The sequence below is a fragment of the Telmatherina bonti genome (assembly GCF_933228915.1).
Source record: "Telmatherina bonti genome assembly, chromosome: 16".
NCBI classification, from domain to species: domain Eukaryota; kingdom Metazoa; phylum Chordata; class Actinopteri; order Atheriniformes; family Telmatherinidae; genus Telmatherina; species Telmatherina bonti.
The window spans coordinates 5,221,630-5,242,163 of NC_136614.1; the positions used below are offsets into that span (position 1 = coordinate 5,221,630).

A 20,534-nucleotide genomic window follows, 5' to 3' on the forward strand; every position below is an offset into this window, starting at 1 on the left:
TCCTGAAACCTGACCCTAGTCCTGAAACCAGACCCTGGTCCTGAAACATGACCCTGGTCCTGAAACCAGACCCTGGTCCTGAAACCAGACCCTAGTCCTGAAACCAGACCCAGGTCCTGAAACCTGACCCTGGTCCTGAAACCAGACCCTGGTCCTGAAACCAGACCCTAGTCCTGAAACCAGACCCAGGTCCTGAAACCTGACCCTGGTCCTGAAACCTGACCCAGGTCCTGAAACCTGACCCTGGTCCTGAAACCAGACCCAGGTCCTGAAACCTGACCCTGGTCCTGAAACCTGACCCTGGTCCTGAAACCTGACCCTAGTCCTGAAACCAGACCCAGGTCCTGAAACCTGACCCAGGTCCTGAAACCAGACCCAGGTCCTGAAACCAGACCCAGGTCCTGAAACCTGACCCAGGTCCTGAAACCTGACCCAGGTCCTGAAACCAGACCCAGGTCCTGAAACCAGACCCTAGTCCTGAAACCAGACCCAGGTCCTGAAACCAGACCCAGGTCCTGAAACCTGACCCAGGTCCTGAAACCTGACCCTGGTCCTGAAACCTGACCCTGGTCCTGAAACCAGACCCAGGTCCTGAAACCTGACCCTGGTCCTGAAACCAGACCCAGGTCCTGAAACCAGACCCTAGTCCTGAAACCAGACCCTGGTCCTGAAACCAGACCCAGGTCCTGAAACCTGACCCAGGTCCTGAAACCAGACCCAGGTCCTGAAACCAGACCCAGGTCCTGAAACCTGACCCTGGTCCTGAAACCAGACCCAGGTCCTGAAACCTGACCCTAGTCCTGAAACCAGACCCTAGTCCTGAAACCAGACCCTGGTCCTGAAACCAGACCCAGGTCCTGAAACCTGACCCAGGTCCTGAAACCAGACCCAGGTCCTGAAACCAGACCCAGGTCCTGAAACCTGACCCTGGTCCTGAAACCAGACCCAGGTCCTGAAACCAGACCCTAGTCCTGAAACCAGACCCTGGTCCTGAAACCCTGGTCCTGAAACCAGACCCAGGTCCTGAAACCAGACCCAGGTCCTGAAACCTGACCCTAGTCCTGAAACCTGACCCTGGTCCTGAAACCCTGGTCCTGAAACCTGACCCAGGTCCTGAAACCAGACCCAGGTCCTGAAACCAGACCCAGGTCCTGAAACCTGACCCAGGTCCTGAAACCTGACCCTGGTCCTGAAACCAGACCCAGGTCCTGAAACCTGACCCAGGTCCTGAAACCAGACCCAGGTCCTGAAACCAGACCCTGGTCCTGAAACCAGACCCAGGTCCTGAAACCAGACCCAGGTCCTGAAACCTGACCCAGGTCCTGAAACCAGACCCTGGTCCTGAAACCAGACCCAGGTCCTGAAACCTGACCCTGGTCCTGAAACCAGACCCAGGTCCTGAAACCAGACCCTGGTCCTGAAACCCTGGTCCTGAAACCTGACCCTGGTCCTGAAACCAGACCCAGGTCCTGAAACCAGACCCTGGTCCTGAAACCCTGGTCCTGAAACCTGACCCTGGTCCTGAAACCAGACCCAGGTCCTGAAACCTGACCCTGGTCCTGAAACCAGACCCTGGTCCTGAAACCAGACCCAGGTCCTGAAACCTGACCCTGGTCCTGAAACCAGACCCTGGTCCTGAAACCTGACCCTGGTCCTGAAACCAGACCATGGTCCTGAAACCAGACCCTGGTCCTGAAACCAGACCCTGGTCCTGAAACCTGACCCTGGTCCTGAAACCAGACCCAGGTCCTGAAACCAGACCCAGGTCCTGAAACCTGACCCTGGTCCTGAAACCAGACCCAGGTCCTGAAACCTGACCCTGGTCCTGAAACCAGACCCTGGTCCTGAAACCAGACCCAGGTCCTGAAACCTGACCCTGGTCCTGAAACCAGACCCAGGTCCTGAAACCTGACCCAGGTCCTGAAACCTGACCCTGGTCCTGAAACCAGACCCAGGTCCTGAAACCAGACCCTGGTCCTGAAACCAGACCCAGGTCCTGAAACCAGACCCAGGTCCTGAAACCAGACCCAGGTCCTGAAACCTGACCCAGGTCCTGAAACCTGACCCAGGTCCTGAAACCAGACCCAGGTCCTGAAACCAGACCCTAGTCCTGAAACCAGACCCAGGTCCTGAAACCAGACCCAGGTCCTGAAACCAGACCCAGGTCCTGAAACCAGACCCTAGTCCTGAAACCAGACCCAGGTCCTGAAACCAGACCCAGGTCCTGAAACCTGACCCAGGTCCTGAAACCTGACCCTGGTCCTGAAACCAGACCCAGGTCCTGAAACCAGACCCAGGTCCTGAAACCAGACCCTGGTCCTGAAACCTGACCCTGGTCCTGAAACCTGACCCTAGTCCTGAAACCAGACCCAGGTCCTGAAACCTGACCCTGGTCCTGAAACCTGACCCTAGTCCTGAAACCAGACCCAGGTCCTGAAACCTGACCCAGGTCCTGAAACCAGACCCAGGTCCTGAAACCAGACCCAGGTCCTGAAACCTGACCCAGGTCCTGAAACCTGACCCTGGTCCTGAAACCTGACCCTAGTCCTGAAACCAGACCCAGGTCCTGAAACCTGACCCAGGTCCTGAAACCAGACCCAGGTCCTGAAACCAGACCCAGGTCCTGAAACCTGACCCAGGTCCTGAAACCTGACCCAGGTCCTGAAACCAGACCCAGGTCCTGAAACCAGACCCTAGTCCTGAAACCAGACCCAGGTCCTGAAACCAGACCCAGGTCCTGAAACCTGACCCAGGTCCTGAAACCTGACCCTGGTCCTGAAACCTGACCCTGGTCCTGAAACCAGACCCAGGTCCTGAAACCTGACCCTGGTCCTGAAACCAGACCCAGGTCCTGAAACCAGACCCTAGTCCTGAAACCAGACCCTGGTCCTGAAACCAGACCCAGGTCCTGAAACCTGACCCAGGTCCTGAAACCAGACCCAGGTCCTGAAACCAGACCCAGGTCCTGAAACCTGACCCTGGTCCTGAAACCAGACCCAGGTCCTGAAACCTGACCCTAGTCCTGAAACCAGACCCTAGTCCTGAAACCAGACCCTGGTCCTGAAACCAGACCCAGGTCCTGAAACCAGACCCAGGTCCTGAAACCAGACCCAGGTCCTGAAACCTGACCCTGGTCCTGAAACCAGACCCAGGTCCTGAAACCTGACCCAGGTCCTGAAACCTGACCCTGGTCCTGAAACCAGACCCTGGTCCTGAAACCAGACCCAGGTCCTGAAACCTGACCCTAGTCCTGAAACCAGACCCAGGTCCTGAAACCTGACCCTGGTCCTGAAACCTGACCCTAGTCCTGAAACCAGACCCAGGTCCTGAAACCTGACCCTGGTCCTGAAACCAGACCCTGGTCCTGAAACCTGACCCTAGTCCTGAAACCAGACCCTGGTCCTGAAACCAGACCCAGGTCCTGAAACCAGACCCAGGTCCTGAAACCAGACCCAGGTCCTGAAACCTGACCCAGGTCCTGAAACCTGACCCTAGTCCTGAAACCAGACCCTGGTCCTGAAACCAGACCCAGGTCCTGAAACCAGACCCTAGTCCTGAAACCAGACCCAGGTCCTGAAACCTGACCCAGGTCCTGAAACCTGACCCTGGTCCTGAAACCAGACCCAGGTCCTGAAACCAGACCCAGGTCCTGAAACCTGACCCTGGTCCTGAAACCAGACCCAGGTCCTGAAACCTGACCCTAGTCCTGAAACCTGACCCTGGTCCTGAAACCCTGGTCCTGAAACCTGACCCAGGTCCTGAAACCAGACCCAGGTCCTGAAACCTGACCCTAGTCCTGAAACCTGACCCTGGTCCTGAAACCCTGGTCCTGAAACCAGACCCAGGTCCTGAAACCAGACCCAGGTCCTGAAACCTGACCCTAGTCCTGAAACCTGACCCTGGTCCTGAAACCCTGGTCCTGAAACCAGACCCAGGTCCTGAAACCAGACCCAGGTCCTGAAACCAGACCCAGGTCCTGAAACCTGACCCAGGTCCTGAAACCTGACCCTGGTCCTGAAACCAGACCCAGGTCCTGAAACCTGACCCAGGTCCTGAAACCTGACCCAGGTCCTGAAACCAGACCCTGGTCCTGAAACCAGACCCAGGTCCTGAAACCAGACCCAGGTCCTGAAACCTGACCCAGGTCCTGAAACCAGACCCTGGTCCTGAAACCAGACCCAGGTCCTGAAACCTGACCCTGGTCCTGAAACCAGACCCAGGTCCTGAAACCAGACCCTGGTCCTGAAACCCTGGTCCTGAAACCAGACCCTGGTCCTGAAACCAGACCCAGGTCCTGAAACCAGACCCAGGTCCTGAAACCAGACCCAGGTCCTGAAACCTGACCCTGGTCCTGAAACCAGACCCAGGTCCTGAAACCTGACCCTGGTCCTGAAACCAGACCCTGGTCCTGAAACCAGACCCAGGTCCTGAAACCTGACCCTGGTCCTGAAACCAGACCCAGGTCCTGAAACCTGACCCTGGTCCTGAAACCAGACCCTGGTCCTGAAACCAGACCCAGGTCCTGAAACCTGACCCTGGTCCTGAAACCAGACCCTGGTCCTGAAACCTGACCCTGGTCCTGAAACCAGACCATGGTCCTGAAACCAGACCCTGGTCCTGAAACCAGACCCTGGTCCTGAAACCTGACCCTGGTCCTGAAACCAGACCCAGGTCCTGAAACCAGACCCAGGTCCTGAAACCTGACCCTGGTCCTGAAACCAGACCCAGGTCCTGAAACCTGACCCTGGTCCTGAAACCAGACCCTGGTCCTGAAACCAGACCCAGGTCCTGAAACCTGACCCAGGTCCTGAAACCAGACCCAGGTCCTGAAACCAGACCCTGGTCCTGAAACCTGACCCAGGTCCTGAAACCAGACCCAGGTCCTGAAACCAGACCCTGGTCCTGAAACCAGACCCAGGTCCTGAAACCTGACCCTGGTCCTGAAACCAGACCCAGGTCCTGAAACCAGACCCTGGTCCTGAAACCAGACCCAGGTCCTGAAACCAGACCCAGGTCCTGAAACCTGACCCAGGTCCTGAAACCTGACCCTGGTCCTGAAACCAGACCCAGGTCCTGAAACCAGACCCAGGTCCTGAAACCTGACCCAGGTCCTGAAACCAGACCCAGGTCCTGAAACCTGACCCTGGTCCTGAAACCAGACCCAGGTCCTGAAACCTGACCCTAGTCCTGAAACCAGACCCTAGTCCTGAAACCAGACCCTGGTCCTGAAACCAGACCCAGGTCCTGAAACCAGACCCTAGTCCTGAAACCAGACCCAGGTCCTGAAACCTGACCCAGGTCCTGAAACCTGACCCTGGTCCTGAAACCAGACCCAGGTCCTGAAACCAGACCCAGGTCCTGAAACCTGACCCTAGTCCTGAAACCAGACCCAGGTCCTGAAACCTGACCCTGGTCCTGAAACCTGACCCTAGTCCTGAAACCAGACCCAGGTCCTGAAACCTGACCCTGGTCCTGAAACCAGACCCTGGTCCTGAAACCTGACCCTAGTCCTGAAACCAGACCCTGGTCCTGAAACCAGACCCAGGTCCTGAAACCAGACCCTAGTCCTGAAACCAGACCCAGGTCCTGAAACCTGACCCAGGTCCTGAAACCTGACCCTGGTCCTGAAACCAGACCCAGGTCCTGAAACCAGACCCAGGTCCTGAAACCTGACCCTGGTCCTGAAACCAGACCCAGGTCCTGAAACCTGACCCTAGTCCTGAAACCTGACCCTGGTCCTGAAACCCTGGTCCTGAAACCTGACCCAGGTCCTGAAACCAGACCCAGGTCCTGAAACCTGACCCTAGTCCTGAAACCTGACCCTGGTCCTGAAACCCTGGTCCTGAAACCAGACCCTGGTCCTGAAACCAGACCCAGGTCCTGAAACCTGACCCTAGTCCTGAAACCTGACCCTGGTCCTGAAACCCTGGTCCTGAAACCAGACCCAGGTCCTGAAACCAGACCCAGGTCCTGAAACCAGACCCAGGTCCTGAAACCTGACCCAGGTCCTGAAACCTGACCCTGGTCCTGAAACCAGACCCAGGTCCTGAAACCTGACCCAGGTCCTGAAACCTGACCCAGGTCCTGAAACCAGACCCTGGTCCTGAAACCAGACCCAGGTCCTGAAACCAGACCCAGGTCCTGAAACCTGACCCAGGTCCTGAAACCAGACCCTGGTCCTGAAACCAGACCCAGGTCCTGAAACCTGACCCTGGTCCTGAAACCAGACCCAGGTCCTGAAGCCAGACCCTGGTCCTGAAACCCTGGTCCTGAAACCAGACCCTGGTCCTGAAACCAGACCCAGGTCCTGAAACCAGACCCAGGTCCTGAAACCAGACCCAGGTCCTGAAACCTGACCCTGGTCCTGAAACCAGACCCAGGTCCTGAAACCTGACCCTGGTCCTGAAACCAGACCCTGGTCCTGAAACCAGACCCAGGTCCTGAAACCTGACCCTGGTCCTGAAACCAGACCCAGGTCCTGAAACCTGACCCTGGTCCTGAAACCAGACCCTGGTCCTGAAACCAGACCCAGGTCCTGAAACCTGACCCTGGTCCTGAAACCAGACCCTGGTCCTGAAACCTGACCCTGGTCCTGAAACCAGACCATGGTCCTGAAACCAGACCCTGGTCCTGAAACCAGACCCTGGTCCTGAAACCTGACCCTGGTCCTGAAACCAGACCCAGGTCCTGAAACCAGACCCAGGTCCTGAAACCTGACCCTGGTCCTGAAACCAGACCCAGGTCCTGAAACCTGACCCTGGTCCTGAAACCAGACCCTGGTCCTGAAACCAGACCCAGGTCCTGAAACCTGACCCAGGTCCTGAAACCAGACCCAGGTCCTGAAACCAGACCCTGGTCCTGAAACCTGACCCAGGTCCTGAAACCAGACCCAGGTCCTGAAACCAGACCCTGGTCCTGAAACCAGACTCAGGTCCTGAAACCTGACCCTGGTCCTGAAACCAGACCCTGGTCCTGAAACCTGACCCTGGTCCTGAAACCAGACCCTGGTCCTGAAACCAGACCCTGGTCCTGAAACCTGACCCTGGACCTGCTGAGTCCACCTTAATCATCTGGATATCTCCGGTAAAGGGGTCGGTATTGCTGAGGTAACCAGGTGCACTGCTCCACCAGAGCATTGGCTCGGTACGTCCCTCATCGTGTTTCCATGGCGACTGCTTCCCTCATCGTGTTTCCATGGCGACTGCTTCCTTCTCAGAAGGAAAGAGGAGAAACTTACGGTCGATGGTGACACCGGTCTCTGGCTTGTGGTCCTTGGTGGACACCTGCCAAATATCGAAGGCGTCCGTGGGCGAGTCGGGAAGCAGCCGAAACATCAGGATGATGGTGTAGGCATGAGGAAGGCCATCGGGGTGGATCTCGCTGTGAGGGGAATGAAAGGAGACGACGGGTTAGACCTGGACCGGACTCTGAGACGCTCCAATTTCCAGACATGACAGAGTCTAAAGGTGGACGATGCGTCCGGGTTTGGGAACATTGTCCCACTGGATTTTAGCTCCCACAACTGATGACCAAAACGTAGGAATAAAAAAAGAAGATTAGAAGCAAGACTGTGATGGTTTGAGTCTTTCTTTGATGCCATTTTACCAGAACTTGAGTGGTTTCTGCATCGTGGTGGTTCTGGAGGGTGTACCGCCTCCTGGGCGCCATGCCTTCCTGTCGGAGGTGATCCCAGTGGCGTTCCGCTTCACATCAGGTAAGACTCCGAGCTAAAGCAGCTTCCCTGTACGGAGACGCCGCTGCTGTCCGACCCGTCAGAGGCCGGCTTTGCGCTCCGTTGCTTGATGCTGAATGAAACAGCTTCAGGAAGAGTTGAGAGGTTGCTGTGGCGACCTCCAGCTCGACTTGACCCCACAAATCCACCGACTGGGTTTGTAAAAAGCCTGCAGCTGCTCAGGAGGCCCAGAGTTACTGAGCAGAACCGCCAGACGGTGAAACCTGACCCGCCGACGGCTGGAGCCGGAAGAAACTTCACACATCTGTTCAACCTGGAGCTCATTTTCTCAGTTTCAGTTCAGTCCTGATGGGAGTAAAATCTTTGAAGTAGGACCCAGACTGAGACAGCGCCATGTACGCCATGTGCTGGGTGGACTCCTCTGCAGAGCAGAGCCATGTTTGCGGCGCCAACGGGCTCAGATTGGCCGGCTGCTGCAGGAAGACGCTGGACAACATCACAGAGGTGCAGCAGAACGTTCAAACAAAGCAGATGTTTGAACTGCTTCTAACAGTTTGAGGAGTCTCCAGTGGAAACTTCATCTCCATCACATCTAACAAGCTGAGTTTGTTTCACTGCAAATAAAACCACATTTTCTGCCTTTTTAAACCTTTACTCACATCTTCAGACTGAACAAGAAGTTAGTGGAGCATTCGCTGTTTTTCTGTCCAGCTGGTTTTTCACCACATTTCAGCTATTTATGGAAAATTATACTGCAATGAAGTTTGGAACTTCGACGACAAGCTGCCATATGATGTTTAAACGTTTTAGTCATCACCACCTGTCATATTAACCCTGCCATGCTCTAACGGAACCGCCTGTCGTGGCGGTAATCCCAGGACTCGTTGGTGGACACCAGCAGTGAAGGATGCCGTCAAGCTGAAGAAGGAGTCCTATCGGGCCTTCTTGGCCTGTGGGACTCTGGAGGCAGCTGATGGATACCGACAGGCTAAGCGGCATGCGGCTTCAGCTGTCGCCAAGGCAAAAACTCGGGCATGGGAGGAGTTCGGCGAGGCCATGGAGAAAGACTTCCGGACGGCTTTGAGGAGATTCTGGTCCACCATCCGGCGGCTCAGGAGGGGGAAGCAGTGCTCCATCAATACTGTGTACAGTGGAGATGGGGAGCTGCTAACCTCAACTCGGGACGTTGTGGGTCGGTGGAAGGAATACTTCGAAGACCTCCTCAATCCTACCAACACGTCTTCTCATGAGGGAGCAGAGCTGGAGGACTCAGGGGTGGACTCTCCTATCTCTGGGGCTGAAGTCGCTGAGGTGGTTAAAAAGCTCCTTGGCAGCAAGGCCCCGGGGGTGGATGAGATCCGCCCGGAGTTCCTTAAGGCTCTGGATGCTGTGGGGCTGTCCTGGCTGACACGCCTCTGCAGCATCGCGTGGACATCGGGGGCAGTACCGCTGGACTGGCAGACTGGGGTGGTGGTCCCCCTTTTTAAGAAGGGGGACCGGAGGGTGTGTTCCCATTACAGGGGAATCACACTCCTCAGCCTCCCTGGTAAGGTCTATTCAGGGGTCCTGGAGAGGAGGGTCCGCCGGATAGTCGAATCCCGGATTGAGGAGGAGCAGTGTGGTTTTCGTCCTGGTCGCGGAACAGTGGACCAGCTCTATACCCTCTTTGGGGTCCTGGAGGGGGCATGGGAGTTTGCCCAACCAGTCTACATGTGCTTTGTGGACCTGGAGAAGGCATTCGACCGTGTCCCCCGGGGGCTCCTGTGGGGGGGTACTCCGGGAGTATGGGGTACCGGACCCCCTTGTACGAGCCGTCTGGTCCCTGTACGACAGGTGTCAGAGCTTGGTCCACATTGCCGGCAGTAAGTCGGATCCGTTTCCGGTGGGGGTTGGACTCCGCCAAGGCTGCCCTTTATCACCGATTCTGTTCATAACTTATATGGACAGAATTTCTAGGTGCAGCCGAGGTGTTGAGGGGATCCGACTTGGTGGCCTCAGGATTGGGTCCCTGCTTTTTGCAGATGACATGGTCCTGTTGGCTTCATCTGGTCGTGATCTCCAGCTCTCACTTGAGCAACCCCCCCAATTGCAGTATCTTGAGGAAATAAAATTTTGGTGTTTAATGACATGTAGCCAATGGGAAGAGAGAAAAATAAGACTGTTGCAAAGAGGAGTGAGAAAGATGAAATTAAAGTCAGGTTTGATCGTGCCGGACTCACGCCATGGGCTGGTTCAGGTAGGCGTTCTTGTGAAGTCTGTATGCCGTGTAGCTGTTGAAGGAGCCGGGCTCCATGGAGACACCTTGGATGTAGCTGTAGGTCTTCTCCGTCAGGTTGAAGGCCTCCATCATCCTGAAACCTGAAACAACCAAACGACCTTTAGACGAGACGTCGTGGCAACCAAAAGCAGGACATGTCCGTGTGAATGAAGGGTTTTACCGGGAGAGGTGAAGCCGTTGAGGAAGATCAGTGGACACGCTGTGGATGGAAAACAAGAGCCTGGTTATCAGAGAGAAACCTGCTTCACATCCACATGTCTGCTTCGCTGAGACAGAAGACAAAATTCAGACTAACAGGAAGTCGCAGTTTCGCAGATAAAGGTTATCAGGTTTTCTTTGATGGTGTCGAATGCGTCAAAGTCGTCCACGACGAAGACGTGTCTGTCGCTGGGTTTGCTGCCGATCTCCTGCAGCTCCACGAAGTCCACGCTGGCAACGCCGATGGCAAAAACGCTGTAACCTGGGGACGACAGACCCAATCAGAACCAGTCAGGACGAGTCAGACCCAATCACAGCCAATCTGAACCAGTCAGAACCAGTCAGAACCAGTCAGGACCAGTTAGAACCAGTCAGAACCAGTCAGGACCAGTCAGACCCAATCAGAACCAGTCAGAACCAGTCAGGACCAGTCAGACCCAATCAGAACCAGTCAGAACCAGTCAGGACGAGTCAGACCCAATCACAGCCAATCTGAACCAGTCAGAACCAGTCAGAACCAGTCAGGACCAGTCAGAACCAGTCAGGACCAGTCAGACCCAATCAGAACCAGTCAGAACCAGTCAGGACCAGTCAGACCCAATCAGAACCAGTCAGGACCAGTCAGACCCAATCAGAACCAGTCAGACCCAATCACAGCCAATCTGAACCAGTCAGAACCAGTCAGAACCAGTCAGGACCAGTTAGAACCAGTCAGAACCAGTCAGGACCAGTCAGACCCAATCAGAACCAGTCAGAACCAGTCAGGACCAGTCAGACCCAATCAGAACCAGTCAGGACCAGTCAGACCCAATCAGAACCAGTCAGAACCAGTCAGGACCAGTCAGACCCAATCAGAACCAGTCAGGACCAGTCAGACCCAATCAGAACCAGTCAGGACCAGTCAGACCCAATCAGAACCAGTCAGAACCAGTCAGGACCAGTCAGACCCAATCAGAACCAGTCAGACCCAATCACAGCCAATCTGAACCAGTCAGAACCAGTCAGAACCAGTCAGGACCAGTCAGCACCAGTCAGAACCAGTCAGAATCAGTCAGGACCAGTCAGAACCAGTCAGAACCAGTTAGAACCAGTCAGAACCAGTCAGGACCAGTCAGACCCAATCAGAACCAGTCAGAACCAGTCAGGACCAGTCAGACCCAATCAGAACCAGTCAGGACCAGTCAGACCCAATCAGAACCAGTCAGAAACAATCACAGCCAATCTGAACCAGTCAGAACCAGTCAGAACCAGTCAGGACCAGTTAGAACCAGTCAGAACCAGTCAGACCCAATCACAGCCAATCTGAACCAGTCAGAACCAGTCAGGACCAGTTAGAACCAGTCAGGACCAGTCAGGACCAGTCAGAACCAGTCAGAACCAGTCAGGACCAGTCAGACCCAATCAGAACCAGTCAGACCCAATCACAGCCAATCTTAACCAGTCAGAACCAGTCAGGACCAGTCAGGACCAGTTAGAACCAGTCAGGACCAGTCAGACCCAATCAGAACCAGTCAGACCCAATCACAGCCAATCTGAACCAGTCAGAACCAGTCAGAACCAGTCAGGACCAGTCAGATCCAATCAGAACCAGTCAGAACCAGTCAGGACCAGTCAGACCCAATCAGAACCAGTCAGGACCAGTCAGATCCAATCAGAACCAGTCAGAACCAGTCAGGACCAGTCAGGACCAGTTAGAACCAGTCAGGACCAGTCAGACCCAATCAGAACCAGTCAGACCCAATCACAGCCAATCTGAACCAGTCAGAACCAGTCAGAACCAGTCAGGACCAGTCAGATCCAATCAGAACCAGTCAGAACCAGTCAGGACCAGTTAGAACCAGTCAGAACCAGTAAGGACCAGTCAGATCCAATCAGAACCAGTCAGAACCAGTCAGGACCAGTCAGACCCAATCAGAACCAGTCAGGACCAGTCAGACCCAATCAGAACCAGTCAGACCCAATCACAGCCAATCTGAACCAGTCAGAACCAGTCAGGACCAGTCAGGACCAGTCAGAACCAGTCAGGACCAGTCAGGACCAGTCAGAACCAGTCAGGACGAGTCAGACCCAATCAGAACCAGTCAGACCCAATCACAGCCAATCTGAACCAGTCAGAACCAGTCAGGACCAGTCAGGACCAGTCAGAACCAGTCAGGACCAGTTAGAACCAGTCAGGACCAGTCAGGACCAGTCAGAACCAGTCAGGACAAGTCAGACCCAATCAGAACCAGTCAGACCCAATCACAGCCAATCTGAACCAGTCAGAACCAGTCAGGACCAGTCAGAACCAGTCAGGACCAGTCAGAACCAGTCAGAACCAGTCAGGACCAGTCAGAACCAGTCAGAACCAGTCAAGACCAGTCAGAACCAGTCAGGACCAGTCAGAACCAGTCAGAACCAGTCAGGACCAGTCAGGACCAGTCAAGACCAGTCAGGACCAGTCAGAACCAGTCAGGACCAGTCAAGACCAGTCAGAACCAGTCAGAACCAGTCAGGACCAGTCAGAACCAGTCAGAACCAGTCAAGACCAGTCAGGACCAGTCAGGACCAGTCAGAACCAGTCAGAACCAGTCAGGACCAGTCAGAATCAGTCAGGACCAGTCAGAACCAGTCAGAACCAGTCAGGACCAGTCAGGACCAGTCAAGACCAGTCAGGACCAGTCAGGACCAGTCAGAACCAGTCAGAACCAGTCAGGACCAGTCAGAATCAGTCAGGACCAGTCAGAACCAGTCAGAACCAGTCAGGACCAGTCAGGACCAGTCAGGACCAGTCAGAACCAGTCAGAACCAGTCAGGACCAGTCAGAATCAGTCAGGACCAGTCAGAACCAGTCAGAACCAGTCAGGACCAGTCAGGACCAGTCAGGACCAGTCAGGACCAGTCAGAACCAGTCAGGACCAGTCAGGACCAGTCAGAACCAGTCAGAACCAGTCAGAACCAGTCAGAACCAGTCAGGACCAGTCAGAACCAGTCAGGACCAGTCAGGACTAGTCAGAACCAGTCAGGACCAGTCAGGACCAGTCAAGACCAGTCAGAACCAGTCAGGACCAGTCAGAACCAGTCAGGACCAGTCAGGACTAGTCAGAACCAGTCAGGACCAGTCAGGACCAGTCAAGACCAGTCAGAACCAGTCAAGACCAGTCAGAACCAGTCAGGACCAGTCAGGACCAGTCAGGACCAGTCAGGACCAGTCAGAGCCTTAGATGTCTGACTCGACAAAGGAGCAGCAAGTCTGAGAGTCCATCGTGGTCCGTTGTCAGGTTCTGATGAGAGGTGGACCGGTACCTGCGTGTTGCAGCTTGGCAGCGTTCTTCTTCACCTCGTCCTGAGAGCGTCCGTCAGTGATCGCCACGACGACCTTGGGAATGCTCCTCCTCATCCCATTTTCCAGGGAGAAGGCCTTCTCGTAGGTGTGTTTCAGGGCGACTCCTGCTCAGGAGGGAAAAGGTTGAGGAAGCAGCTCACTCTATCCATTGCCGTGGAAACGGGCAGCGTGAGGTCACACCTGTTTTGGTATTTCCTCCTCTGTAGCGAATGTGGTGCACTGCTGCCATGGTAACGCCTTTGTCCAGGTACGTGTTGAGCTTGAATTCGGTCTTTGCTTCGTCGCTGAACTGCACCATGGACACCTGGGGGGACAGGACCACGTTAAACCAGCTCTGGTCCAGAGATTAACAGTCAGCTGGTGAAAAGGTCTAACCTGCATCCCAGAAGGACCGATGTCGAAGGCGCCGATCATGCTGGAGACAAAGTGCAGGACTTTGGTGAAGCTCTCCTCGCCGATGCTCCATGAGCCGTCGATGAGGAACACCACGTCTGCTTTGGCACCTTTACAAACTGAGGCGAGACAACAAGCGGGTCAGACCTCGTCACGCTGCTGCTGTTTACTAGCTGGACGGCATGAAGACCGGAATGGCGTGATGGGGCTGCACTACCGGATTTCAGGAACATTTGGACACCAGAAGGCTTTTTAACGACGCTGTCTTCTCCCTACAAGGCATTTGTTCATTAGACAGATTCCTCAGAACGGTTTCTAACACCCAGCTGTTGGTTAGCGGGCGTGCTGCGGCTCACGCGCCCAGCGGGCGTGCTGCGGCTCACGCGCCCAGCGGGCGTGCGGCGGCTCACGCGCCCAGCGGGCGTGCGGCGGCTCACGCGCCCAGCGGGCGTGTTGCGGGGTTAACATCAGCTGGGACTCATGCTGAGCTGAAGCAGGAAAAGCCAACAGCTGGTCTCTCGCTGCTATACCCGATCAGGACACGGACAGAACCGATCACCTGAACCCGTTCCACCGGAAACGAGCCGAAGCTGACAAGCCAAGATGCTGTCATGGATGAAAGCTTTTTTTGGAAACCTGGACCACATTAGACCAGGTCCTTACTGAAAACTACACAACTTGCACTCTTAAAACCTGGACTGAAAAAAGCCAAATTTCTGATTCCTGAAAACTTTACTCTGTTTGAGAAAATGGAAACTGTTTCTGATCCGAATCCTGGTCCGTTTGCTGGGAAAGTTGCTTCGTTTGGGGGATGGTGTGAACATCAAAAGAATTCTGATCGATTGGTTCATTTCAGGCAGAACACAAACAGGAGGTAGACTTCAAGACAAGGCATCGTGAGTAAACACACCGCAGCATACACACATGTGGCAACATCAGTCACGGTCAGAAACCTGATCTGGACCAGATCCACCCAGACCACCAGGACCTGATGCACCCAGACCACCAAGACCAGATCCACCCAGACCACCAGGACCTGATCCATCCAGACCAGATAACGGGACTCATCATTTTCTAAAATGCTGAACTGAAGCTGGGTGTGCAGTTTCCCTCATCACCATCTTAGAAGAGTTGTCGATCCCAGAAAATGTAAAAATGGGCAAAGACGTGGAGCTGAGAGGGGGTCTGTGAGCGTGGGGGTGGATGATTGACATCAATCACACTCCAACCTACCTGCAGCTAAGAGCTAACCGAGCTAACAGGAGCTAAACGAGCTAACAGGAGCTAACAGGAGCTAACCGAGCTAACAGGAGCTAAACGAGCTAACAGGAGCTAACCGAGCTAACAGGAGCTAACAGGAGCTAACAGGAGCTAACCGAGCTAACAGGAGCTAACCGAGCTAACAGGAGCTAACAGGAGCTAACCGAGCTAACAGGAGCTAACAGGAGCTAACCGAGCTAACAGGAGCTAAACGAGCTAACAGGAGCTAACCGAGCTAACAGGAGCTAACAGGAGCTAACAGGAGCTAACCGAGCTAACAGGAGCTAACCGAGCTAACAGGAGCTAACAGGAGCTAACCGAGCTAACAGGAGCTAACAGGAGCTAACCGAGCTAACAGGAGCTAACAAGAGCTAACCGAGCTAACAGGAGCTAACAGGAGCTAACCGAGCTAACAGGAGCTAACCGAGCTAACAGGAGCTAACCGAGCTAACCGAGCTAACAGGAGCTAACAGGAGCTAACCGAGCTAACAGGAGCTAACCGAGCTAACAGGAGCTAACAGGAGCTAACCGAGCTAACAGGAGCTAACAGGAGCTAACCGGAGCTAACAGGAGCTAACCGAACTAACAGGAGCTAACCGAGCTAACAGGAGCTAACCGAGCTAACAGGAGCTAACAGGAGCTAACCGAGCTAACAGGAGCTAACCGAGCTAACAGGAGCTAACAGGAGCTAACAGGAGCTAACAGGAGCTAACCGAGCTAACAGGAGCTAACCGAGCTAACAGGAGGTAACAGGAGCTAACCGAGCTAACAGGAGCTAACAGGAGCTAACCGAACTAACAGGAGCTAACAGGAGCTAACCGAGCTAACAGGAGCTAACCGAGCTAACAGGAGCTAACAGGAGCTAACAGGAGCTAACCGAGCTAACAGGAGCTAACCGAGCTAACAGGAGCTAACAGGAGCTAACCGAGCTAACAGGAGCTAACCGAGCTAACAGGAGCTAACAGGAGCTAACCGAGCTAACAGGAGCTAACAGGAGCTAACCGAGCTAGCAGAGGTACGCGTCTAAACTGCTCGTCTCCATTCTTCAATCAGCAACATGAATAAATTCTTCTTTGTTGCTTCCTTTTCTGACCTATGTTTGTCACATGACCAGTGATCTGGTCCGTGTTACCAGTGGGGCACTTTGCTTGATGACAATGTTCGACTCAATCTCTCTTTAAAACTGGTGAAGATCAGCTGACTTAACACTTATAGGTATGAATTCCTGGAGCGACCGAGCTACTGCACATGCCCAATACAACCACTTCTCCAGACTTACCTGCCCATCCAGGAGGAATGGTTGGTGGAGGTGTCGGGGTGGGGGGCATGGTTGGAACTGGGGTAGGCTTCACCACTGTGAGAAACAGAAACAGTGTCAAACACGTGTAAATACAGGGTGAATGCTAATATGTTGTGTGATGAAGTCATTGTATGAGACACTTCCTGTTGGATGATGTCACTCAGTCTGAGAACATCTGACAGGAACTGGAGTGGAAACAAGGAGACAGCAGCTCAGCTCGTCCAGATCGAGTAGTTATCCCAGGAAGGAGTAAAGTAATCTCAGGAGAGAATATAGTAACCCTAGGAAAAGTAACCGTAGGGAAGAGTAACTGTAGGGAAAAGTAATTGTAGGAAAGACAAAAGGTAGGAAGAATAATCATAAAGAAGAGTAACCATAGGATGAGTAATTGTAGGGAAGTTTAATCGTAGGAAGAGTAACTGTAGGGAGAAATAATCGGACGAACTGCTTCCATCTTCGTATCTGGACCTGCTGAACTGATGACCGATGAGAAATCTGATTTGGATCTTTCCGTCCGCAGACGCTCATGTGACTCACAGGTTTTCTCATCGGCGCTGACTCCAGGACCTTCCAGATTGGGCGTCTGAACGAAGACGTTGGCGGTGTAGAGCGCATCGGGGGAGAGTCCTTCGAAGCAGTGCTGAGGCAAGCCGGCTGGGATGGTGGTCTCATGCTGGCCTCTACTGGAAGCTGCAGGGAGGAAAAGCCACATGTGAACAGCTGAGCCTTCCCACCAGACCTCTCTCCGTCTCCGAGCGCTCCACGCCTCAAGACATGTCTGCTCGCTTCTCCCTTCATGAGCTGTTAGAGCGAAACCATCAGAAGTTTGTTGCCTGGCTGCGACACTGGCGGTGAATCAGACTCCTGTTCTGGAACTGAAGTCGCAGACTTTGCTCTGCAGCCTTGTAAAAACACAGCAGGTGAGTTTATAATTATCACCAACACAGATGAAGACGTGTTGGAAATGGACATTTATACCCTATATACACCCCACGGGATGCAATCACATGAATTATTCCTCCTAATCACTCAGAATGACTTCCTCAGATGCTCATTGTGTCTTTTAGAGCTGCTGGCTCGCCATGTTTTAGTTTATTTGACACTGTCCAGACAACAAGACACTACTGGAGAAGCAACAAAAGCCTGGCTGATCCTTTACATCCAATCAGAGACGGCATTCTGAGACGCTGCTCCTGACTGGCCGACAGGGCAGGAAAACCAACCAACCAACAACTAATGTGCTGAAATGAAGAAAATGAAGGACGTGCACGAGCAAACGGCTGCATGTTGTCGGTTTAAAGCTGTAAAATGGAATTAATTTGCTCTGGTGTGAGTTTTAAAGTCCCTCAAAGTGTGAAAAGATGAGGTCAGGGGGAGAATGATCCAGCCACCAATAAACACGTTGGTTGGATCATCGTCTCCAAACTGCTGCTAAATGTTTACATTAAATGAGATTTAGCCTTTAATGCTCAGGAAGCACAAACACACGACATGTTGCTGTCAGAGGTGAGGACCGCTGCGGCCTCCGGTCCCGAGGCGGACTGCACAGATGCAGGAAGGTTCCAGCTCTCTGCAGCTCTGCTGAGGTCATACTGCCGGGATTAATCTGCTCCTGTACGGTGGCCTCACTGCTACGCAGGTTTTCCTCTTCATCTCAGCTCCGCTTGTGTTTTCACTGGAGGACAAGCAGTTGATCTGTTGACTGGAGCGTCTGTCCCCAGCAGAGACGTCCTCTGGTGGTGGTTAACCCACCGCCTGTCTCACACAACCGTTTGTTCTGGCAGCCAGTCAGAAACAGCTGATGATGATTCCCTTCATGGAGCTTTTCGGCAGCTGACACGCATCCGTCTGGAAACACAAACCAGGTGGAACTCCGAGGCCTTTAGGTAATGAAAAGGATCTTTGCAAACAGACACAATCAGAGCTTTCAGTCCAATGCCGCAGCGTCCTTCTAATCACAGCCTGAACATAAACAGGCTCTGCCAGGAAACGTGAGGAATCTAGAGCAGCCGCCAACAGCCAAGGCGATGACCTCATCTGGAGATACGCCTTTATACATCTGCTCATCATCTTCCTGCAGGCATTACATCACGCATCTGCTCCAAGTCCAGCCCAATCAGGGTCGGACGCTGGGACGACCACACCAGGTTCATCTGCAGGGGCCGCCGCTGCATCAGTAACTTCTAACACCCATCTGCTCCGTCTCTGTCTGCTCCGTCTCTGTCTGCTCCGTCTCTGTCTGCTCCGTCTCTGTCTGCTCCGTCTCTGTCTGCTCCGTCTCTGTCTGCTCTGTCTCTGTCTGCTCTGTCTCTGTCTGCTCCGTCTCTGTCTGCTCCGTCTCTGTCTGCTCTGTCTCTGTCTGCTCTGTCTCTGTCTGCTCTGTCTCTGTCTGCTCCGTCTCTGTCTGCTCCGTCTCTGTCTGCTCTGTCTCTGTCTGCTCCGTCTCTGTCTGCTCCGTCTCTGTCTGCTCCGTCTCTGTCTGCTCCGTCTCTGTCTGCTCTGTCTCTGTCTGCTCTGTCTCTGTCTGCTCCGTCTCTGTCTGCTCCGTCTCTGTCTGCTCTGTCTCTGTCTGCTCCGTCTCTGTCTGCTCTGTCTCTGTCTGCTCCGTCTCTGTCTGCTCTGTCTCTGTCTGCTCCGTCTCTGTCTGCTCTGTCTCTGTCTGCTCTGTCTCTGTCTGCTCCGTCTCTGTCTGCTCCGTCTCTGTCTGCTCCGTCTCTGTCTGCTCCGTCTCTGTCTGCTCCGTCTCTGTCTGCTCCGTCTCTGTCTGCTCTGTCTCTGTCTGCTCTGTCTCTGTCTGCTCCGTCTCTGTCTGCTCCGTCTCTGTCTGCTCTGTCTCTGTCTGCTCTGTCTCTGTCTGCTCCGTCTCTGTCTGCTCCGTCTCTGTCTGCTCTGTCTCTGTCTGCTCTGTCTCTGTCTGCTCCGTCTCTGTCTGCTCTGTCTCTGTCTGCTCTGTCTCTGTCTGCTCCGTCTCTGTCTGCTCTGTCTCTGTCTGCTCCGTCTCTGTCTGCTCTGTCTCTGTCTGCTCCGTCTCTGTCTGCTCCGTCTCTGTCTGCTCTGTCTCTGTCTGCTCTGTCTCTGTCTGCTCCGTCTCTGTCTGCTCCGTCTCTGTCTGCTCTGTCTCTGTCTGCTCCGTCTCTGTCTGCTCCGTCTCTGTCTGCTCTGTCTCTGTCTGCTCCGTCTCTGTCTGCTCTGTCTCTGTCTGCTCCGTCTCTGTCTGCTCCGTCTCTGTCTGCTCTGTCTCTGTCTGCTCTGTCTCTGTCTGCTCCGTCTCTGTCTGCTCTGTCTCCGTCTGCTCTGTCTCCGTCTGCTCTGTCTCTGTCTGCTCCGTCTCTGTCTGCTCTGTCTCTGTCTGCTCCGTCTCTGTCTGCTCCGTCTCTGTCTGCTCTGTCTCTGTCTGCTCTGTCTCTGTCTGCTCCGTCTCTGTCTGCTCCGTCTCTGTCTGCTCTGTCTCTGTCTGCTCTGTCTCTGTCTGCTCCGTCTCTGTCTGCTCCGTCTCTGTCTGCTCCGTCTCTGTCTGCTCTGTCTCTGTCTGCTCTGTCTGCTCCGTCTCTGTCTGCTCCGTCTCTGTCTGCTCCGTCTCTGTCTGCTCCGTCTCTGTCTGCTCCGTCTCTGTCTGCTCCGTCTCCGTCTGCTCTGTCTGCTCTGTCTCTGTCTGCTCTGTCTCTGTCTGCTCCGTCTCTGTCTGCTCTGTCTCTGTCTGCTCCGTCTCCGTCTGCTCTGTCTCTGTCTGCTCCGTCTCCGTCTGCTCTGTCTCTGTCTGCTCCGTCTCTGTCTGCTCCGTCTCTGTCTGCTCCGTCTCCGTCTGCTCCGTCTCTGTCTGCTCCGTCTCTGTCTGCTCCGTCTCTGTCTGCTCCGTCTCTGTCTGCTCTGTCTGCTCTGTCTGCTCTGTCTCTGTCTGCTCCGTCTCTGTCTGCTCCGTCTCTGTCTGCTCTGTCTCTGTCTGCTCCGTCTCCGTCTGCTCCGTCTCTGTCTGCTCCGTCTCTGTCTGCTCCGTCTCTGTCTGCTCCGTCTCTGTCTGCTCCGTCTCTGTCTGCTCCGTCTCTGTCTGCTCCGTCTGCTCTGTCTGCTCTGTCTCTGTCTGCTCCGT

General features: G+C 54.4%; 1 protein-coding gene across 2 annotated transcripts in view; it reads right to left on the reverse strand.

Moving 5' to 3' along the window:
- The window catches only part of col12a1b (collagen, type XII, alpha 1b), a 438,574-nt gene that overhangs the window by 128,248 nt on the left and 289,792 nt on the right, over positions 1-20,534 (reverse strand). For both annotated transcript variants that reach the window (XM_079255552.1, XM_079255551.1), the window contains 9 exons: positions 16,985-17,137; positions 16,427-16,501; positions 13,870-14,006; positions 13,675-13,798; positions 13,455-13,598; positions 10,267-10,431; positions 10,132-10,170; positions 9,913-10,051; positions 7,238-7,380 (listed from right to left, as the gene is read on the reverse strand). In XM_079255552.1, the coding sequence (XP_079111678.1) occupies positions 7,238-7,380; positions 9,913-10,051; positions 10,132-10,170; positions 10,267-10,431; positions 13,455-13,598; positions 13,675-13,798; positions 13,870-14,006; positions 16,427-16,501; positions 16,985-17,137 (1,119 nt within the window). The remainder of the gene's footprint in view (positions 1-7,237; positions 7,381-9,912; positions 10,052-10,131; positions 10,171-10,266; positions 10,432-13,454; positions 13,599-13,674; positions 13,799-13,869; positions 14,007-16,426; positions 16,502-16,984; positions 17,138-20,534) is intronic.